At 37.8% G+C, this 7,188-nt stretch overlaps 1 protein-coding gene across 1 annotated transcript; it reads right to left on the bottom strand.

Moving 5' to 3' along the window:
- Window positions 1-288: 288 nt before the first annotated feature.
- Window positions 289-6,768, bottom strand: LOC307032528 (glycerol-3-phosphate dehydrogenase 1-like protein). Its single transcript, XM_079670569.1, has 8 exons — window positions 6,615-6,768; window positions 5,543-5,720; window positions 4,738-4,878; window positions 4,040-4,178; window positions 2,308-2,420; window positions 1,993-2,226; window positions 875-981; window positions 289-783 (listed from the first exon to the last, which is right to left on the bottom strand). Exons 1-8 carry the CDS (start codon window positions 6,653-6,655, stop codon window positions 687-689), a joined length of 1,050 nt encoding a protein of 349 aa, XP_079526695.1. The 5' UTR covers window positions 6,656-6,768; the 3' UTR covers window positions 289-686.
- Between the last annotated feature and the right edge of the window lie 420 nt (window positions 6,769-7,188).

The following is a 7,188-nucleotide window of genomic DNA, read 5'->3' on the forward strand; positions in this document are numbered from 1 at the left end:
GACAAAGACGCCGTTTGTTCTTTAATCTGCTTTCTCATACCGAGTTACTGAGGTCCCTCGTGGGAATCAGCTTCAGAACGACTGTGATCTAACACACAACTCAATCACAGAGCTGCAAAAACAGGGGTAGTTCTGGGTAAAGGTTCCCATTTAGTCTGGACACACTGGAAATACAATGAGAGCATCTTCTTTATCCAATAATGCAGAGCACTTGTGAGACAAAACATTTAATTTGACAACGTGTCACAGCTGGACCAATGTTGGTTCTGAAATGACAACAGCTTGCAATTTCTCCCAAATTCATTTTTATTGAGAAAACAACTCCAAATGGTTACAGAAAACATCTATACCCTGAGATTCAATTTGTAAACTAACTGTTATGTAGTGAAAAGTTAGTATACAAAATCCTGATTTTGTTTTTGGTTAGAACCGATAGTGTAGTGGTCAGCCTTCAAAAAGGAGCTCTGTATTTCATTACCTGACACTTCCAGCCACATGAATAACTGAAAACATTTTATAAAATGACATTCAAATGTGATTTTTAAGCTTTAAAATTGTCCAACAATAAAAAAATGTTTTCAAAAAGTGCCATTGGTTGTATTCCCTTGCTCTATTGTGCATTTCATTGGATGAATCTCTTCCGCCCTCCAGTGGTTTTGAGTTGCTATTGCAGTTGTGCTGACCCATCACATGTGTTCTGGATGGTTCTGCAGACAGGTGATGAACTCTTTCACCTCTTTGCCCTCAAAGCAGATCAGGTACACTGCAGAGAACAATGGAAACCTGTAGAAGAAAAACACACATTAAGCCTAGGCATCATTTTATAGGACGTAAAGGCTATGCGACAGTTTTTAAAGAAGTCAAATGGACTCACTTGTCAACCATGTCCTTCTTCTTTAGGACCTTGTAGACCTCGGCAGATGTTTGCGGGCCCTGAAGTTTCTGCCCGTTCAGCATTTCTGCCTCCAGCTCAACAATAGACTGTAGAAAAAGACGTGAGTTTTAATGTTTTTTCCTTATAATATCATATATATAATAGCATATATCGTATGCTGTTGTTAGAATCATAATCAGAAACAGGTTTATTACCAGGTACACGTAAGAGGAATTTGACTTGATGTCAGGATGTATACATACAAGTAAAACAAAACTGTAGAACACAGATAGAAAACTATTTTAAGAAAACTATGATAACATTAAAAAAGAATACAAAATATAGCAGAATTGACATAGAACTAGAATGGAGTAAAATATGTGCAGTAATAATAAAAAAAACTGATATTGTGTACATTGTGTGCATTAATGTAATGGAGTACACCAAGCTTTTGGGCTACATCCAGTATTTGAGTGTATACAAGTAGATCAAGACAAGAGATCTCACCCATTATAACATACTTAAATACTATACATACAGTATTATACATTTAAAATAACTGATGCAACTTTAACTGATTGCACCTATTTTCAAGCATTCCTAGTGGGACTAACTGAATTAATAATAATAATAATCTTTATTTGTATAGCACCTTTCAAACAACAAGTGCAGTTCAAGGTGCTTCACATAGACATTTCACAGAAAATTGATATCACTCAGAATTAAGATACCAGAAAAATACATAAAAACAAACAAAAAACAGCATAGAGTAGACATAAAAAATATCTTTAGATTAAAGGTACAATGATGACATTTTGCATTAAAAGGAGGATAGTGCAAATTCAACACACAATCAGGTGACAGGTTAAAATGAAAGTGCAGCAGAGAGCAGGAGTTTGCTTCCTAAAATGCTAAATATTACAAATGTGTTTTTTTTAAAGACTTCCACCGAGCTGGCTTCCCTGATGTCTACAGGTATTTTGTTCCATAGCTTTGGGGCATAGTTAATGAAAGCTGCCTTAAATTGAACAAATTGATCTTTTTCTGAAATGGTGAATACAGTTACCAGCCTATAATGGTGTCCAGTTTTCTGGAGTTCTTAAAGTAATGGGACTGACCTTGGACGTGCGGACAAAGGCCTCCGCCACTTTGCGGTTCCGTCCCCCGTAGCAGGTGGTGATGAGGTCGGCCACGCCGCAGCTTTCCAGGAAAGTGTCGGAGCTCACCGGGCCTTTGCAGAAGATCTCTGCGAAGGCCACCATCTCCATCAGACCCAGCCGGATCACCGCCGCCTTGGTATTGTCGCCGAAACCCAGCCCGTCGCAAAATCCAGCTCCTACTGCCACGATATTCTGCAAGATTTTTGGATTAACACGTTAAGAGAGGATAACAAATGTGGAACCTCTTTTAATAATAAGGAATATCTACCTTACCTTCAGAGCTCCACACAGCTCCACTGTGTCACTCGCCTTCACCACAGTGATGCGGAAGTTGGGAGTCTGAAGCAGCTCTTTGAAGATGTGGCCGTTTGCTTCATTTCTTGCCCCTGCGTTAAAAAGTGTATCAAAAGGAGGAACACAATGAGAAGAAAGAACACTCATTATGCAAAATCCACTTTTTCATGTCTCTTCTACATCAACATGTGTCCCCTCCAGTGTTGGGCAAGTTGCTTTTAAAAAGTAACTAGTAATAGTTATAGTTACTGCTCTCAAAAAGTAACTTGTTACTTTATTAGTAACTAAATTATAAAAGTAACTAGTAACAAGTTACTTTACTTTAAAAATAATAACAATCAAAATACAAGTTTTTGTGTTGTTTTTTGCTGACTAGTTCTGTGAAGGCAACAGACTTGACCGTTGCGATGGGCAGCATGTCCTCAACAACATACCTCGCAATCAATCTGTTTAGTTGACTCTGAGTGACATGGCGATTTGAAAGAATCGTTTTTTGGCTGTTCAGATGGTATTGCTCCATCTCCATTGCCGGTGGTTGAGACTGTGGGGTCTTTGGCGACTAGTTTTATAGCCCCATGTACATTACTTAGGTGCTTCAGGAGATTGGCATTGCTGTTATTCGTTGTGGACAATGCTTTCTGTCCTGCACACAGTTTACATTTGACCGTAATATTTGTTGCGTCCTTTATCCCCACAAATTGAAAATAGTGGTTATATTTCCAAGTTGCAAATGCGCTGCTGCTCTCACTGATACTTGCCTCTGCCATTGTCTGTGTGTGTGCTGGTGGTGGGCGTTGCCGTGTGTGTGTGTGTTAGCATTAGCAAGTGTTCGTGTGGGTGTGTATTTTCCCCATAAGGCAAGACCCGCCCAACTCTGTCTCTGATTGGCTTACCCTGAAATGTTACCCCGCGTTAACCAATCATCACTCCTCTCTGGTTACTTTCACTTTTCCATGGTGCTGTGAGAGAACATCGCTGTATTCGCCTGTAAGTTACATCCGCAGGGAGATTCGGTTCAGTTCCATCACATAATGTAACGCAGTAACGCACCCATTTAAATCACAGTAACTATAACGGCGTTACTTAATGGGAATAGGTAACTAGTAATGCTATTAGTTACCGCAAAAAGTAGATGCGTTACAGTAACGCGTTAGTCTCAACACTGGTCCCCTCTGTGTAAAGAGATTCTGAAAGCTTCAGGAAAAAAGACCACCTCTCTTTTTGTCCTGATCCATTTATATAAAAATCTGTCTGAAAATGAGTTGATCAGATTTTGGCCACTTTATGATGTCATAACGATTTTTTGGATTGTATAACCATTAGCCAATCATCAACCAAGGTAACCCCCACCCCACCTTATCACCTGAATCTCATCCTAGAGCACCATTGTGTTCTTTTTAACCAAATATCTCTCAGAGGGACGTGGGGAGGGGCTCCTTATTTTTCATCTAAAGTAACAGACAGAGAATCAGCACTTTTGAAACAGGGCTGAAACAGAGGGGATTATGGGATGCTGTAATGATTTGATTGGTATTTCAAGCCAAACACTTCAGAGACATGTTTGTATATATCTAAGACCTATAATATATTGAAGAAAAACAGTATAATAGGGGACCTTTAAACAGGGAAGTAACGCTGTATTTTTCTCCTTATCTGACCACCACACATCATCCAGGCCGATCTTTTTGGCAGCTGAATAGACAAAACGTACCGATGGTGGTTTCACAGAACTTCTCATCTGCGACCTCGCTGGCTATGTTGGCCCCCATAAGGACGCTGACCTCTATCTCCAGTTTCTCTCGGATGATGTCAGAGATGAGCTTAAGTCCATCTGGTCCCTCATCGATACCCTGGGAGACAATAACCAATTAGAAACGGCTTTGGTTAACTTTCAATTCTTTGGGTTAACTTTCAATTCTCACTGGTGTCATTGTCCATGTGTTACTGTATTTTTTCTGTTTTGCTTTTATTTGACATTTTTAAATTGTTTTATTTTAACCTATTTTAATTTCTTGTCAGCTTTACTTCAAGGGAATTCCATTAGGGTCACTGCTGATGTTTTATCTTGTTCTCTATTTATTTGTATGTTGTTGTAATGTTTTCTTCTTGTTCTGTAAAGCACTGCTTTGTGCATGAAAGGTGTTAATCAAATAAAGTGTATTATTATTATTATTATTATTATTATTATTTAGAAACAGCTTCTGTCCTTGACTTAGTGTCATAAACTCTGTCCTGGAAAGGGTTTAAGTTATGGATACTTTAGGGTTTGATTGCGATAAATCAGTGCGTTGCTCAACTTCTACATCCCATGATGTCGTGGCCACAAAAACAATAAGTCAGCTGACACTATTTCCCTGTTTCGATTTTTTTTTTATGTGAGGAAATCTGACATGAAGAAGTGGATCTTACTTTGATGAGCGATATCCCGATGGTTCCCTCCGAGATGTGGGGTTTGATCTGATCACACAGCTTGCTGATGAACTGGTGAGGGATTACAAAGATCAGGATCTTCGCTCCTTTGACGGCTTCTGAGATGTCTGGAACAGCGACCTAGCAAGGAAATAAATCATCCCTTAATAGTGTCAGATCATTGAGTATCAACAACGTAGACTCACCTTATTCAAGTCTGGCTTTGCTATTTTTTTTCGTTAATAAATGTATTTTATACCAGATTGGTCCCTTGAATGGCACCGTCTTGGGTCCCATATCATTTTCTCGTTATACTAACTATTATTTATACATTTCACAGCAAAAGAAAACTGGTTAAAAACATCCATAATGATAACAAAAATATAAAATAGTTCTTTATAAGAATGAAATACAAAACTGATTTAGAAATACGACGAGAAGAATTTGTACAAAAAAAACATACTCTTATCGGCCCCTTGGAAAATATCCATATGACGCCACAAATAAACCACACACACACAACAGTAAACGCAAGATACACAACACCATAAAGAAAGCCTAATAAACAGATCAATAACTATTCTCTTTTGAAAAGATGCCTTTGCTCACCCTGCTTCTCTCTCACAGGTCAAATCTATGTGAAACTCAAGGAAACTCTTACAGTTTGCAACAATGACAAAGAAATAAACGTGATAACATGCATATGGGTCGGACTTAAGTAATCTTATACAATCCAAGTATGTTTCAAGACTGCAGTGAATTGATTATCCGTAGATACTGCTGTTCCCTAAATTGGAGAACTTACCACATTCCTGGGCAGCGTGTGACCTGGTAGATATTTGACATTTTGGTGATCGGTATTAATGATCTCTGTTAGCTTCCTCCCATCGATCATCTCTTCATAAACCCACATGTTCACCATTGGGTCGAACCGGTTGGAGGCTTTGACATTATGCCCGATTATTTTGGCAATGGAAGAGCCCCTGGAGGGAGTTAAGGACAAAAGTAGACAATTAGGGGAAAACTATAGAATTAACCGGAGAAAAAGGTCTCATTCAATTCAAACTACACTTTTACTGCGTCAAACACTTTTGAAATTCAGGTCAGAAAGTAAACATTTCCCATAAATATAAGGGATGTGATTTGCAATAAATGAATAGAGGACAAAAAAACACGTTAGTTTCAACAAATAAATGTATAATAGTAATACATATATATTTAAATAAAACTGTAAATACAATAACATAAGGATGCATTAATTTAAAAAAATCAAACAATTTAAAATACATTTTCTTAAAACAGAGATTAGCACTTCCTATTTTATAACCATGCAGACAACACCTACTTAAATTAATGAAGGTTGTGCATTTTTCTATTGTTAACCTTTTTATTTCAACATATCTTTATTTCAGTTTTATTTAAAGTATTTATTTATCAGATCCTGTATTTATGAATGCATTTCTTTATTAAGTCATGCAGTCCTCCCTATTGAACACATGCGCACTTAAAAAAGGCGAAATAAAATGGCGTCACGTGTGCATTTAGGGCTAAAACTTTGATCAAGTATCTAAAGGTGATTATGTGTCAGGCAGCAGACAGAATAATCGTATCTGAGCTAACATGGAGCAGCTTGTAGCTTTATCCTGGAGGGCGGCAAGAAGATGCTGTCTGCAGACTGGATCATCAACAGCTGGATTTTAACTTTCGCATTTTTATTGAGATGTATAAAAGCGTAATACATTAGACTTAGGCGTTTTGATGCTATTGCTCTGAATCTGCTAAATATTCATCCGAGTTCAGTTACGCGATTGCTAGCAGTACATTCAATGAATGGTATATCTGTGGAAGAGGCATTTAATATACAGATGTTAATTTACCAGTTTCCAGATCCCACGATGCACACTTTCTTTGCAGGCATTATTGCGAAAATGCGAATCCTATTGCTGGTTGAAGCGATGCTTTTGTTTATTCCTGGTATAATAACTTCCTCATACGCCCTGCTATAAATGTCTATCACCCCTCCCCCACCTCACCACGGCTACACCTCTTTTTCCCTCACAACCATAATACCATATAATGCAAACTAACAGTTATAGCTATTTTAACGCTTTATTCTTAATTTTTCCACGTTATAGTTCAGCCTACCTAAGCATGCATTATATGGATGCAGTAAGTGTATAAAGGACAACCTAACGTAGCCTATATTCATAATGCATCTTGATGTTTTTACCGGTCATTTATTATTAAGTATTAGTAATGACTGGACATATGGGAACCTGCCCATCACATCTCCAATTACACTTCCGGTCAAGCTACCTTTCAAAACGGCGTTTATTGATTTATTAAACATATGTAAAACTACTACCTAAGTTATGCTGAGGAAGAACATTTTATAGTATTATAACCATTCTCCTGCAACTAGTTAACTCCTCAAATCACTCATTTAATTGG

The sequence above is a fragment of the Notothenia rossii genome, assembly GCF_949606895.1.
Source record: "Notothenia rossii genome assembly, chromosome: 3".
Lineage (NCBI taxonomy): Eukaryota > Metazoa > Chordata > Actinopteri > Perciformes > Nototheniidae > Notothenia > Notothenia rossii.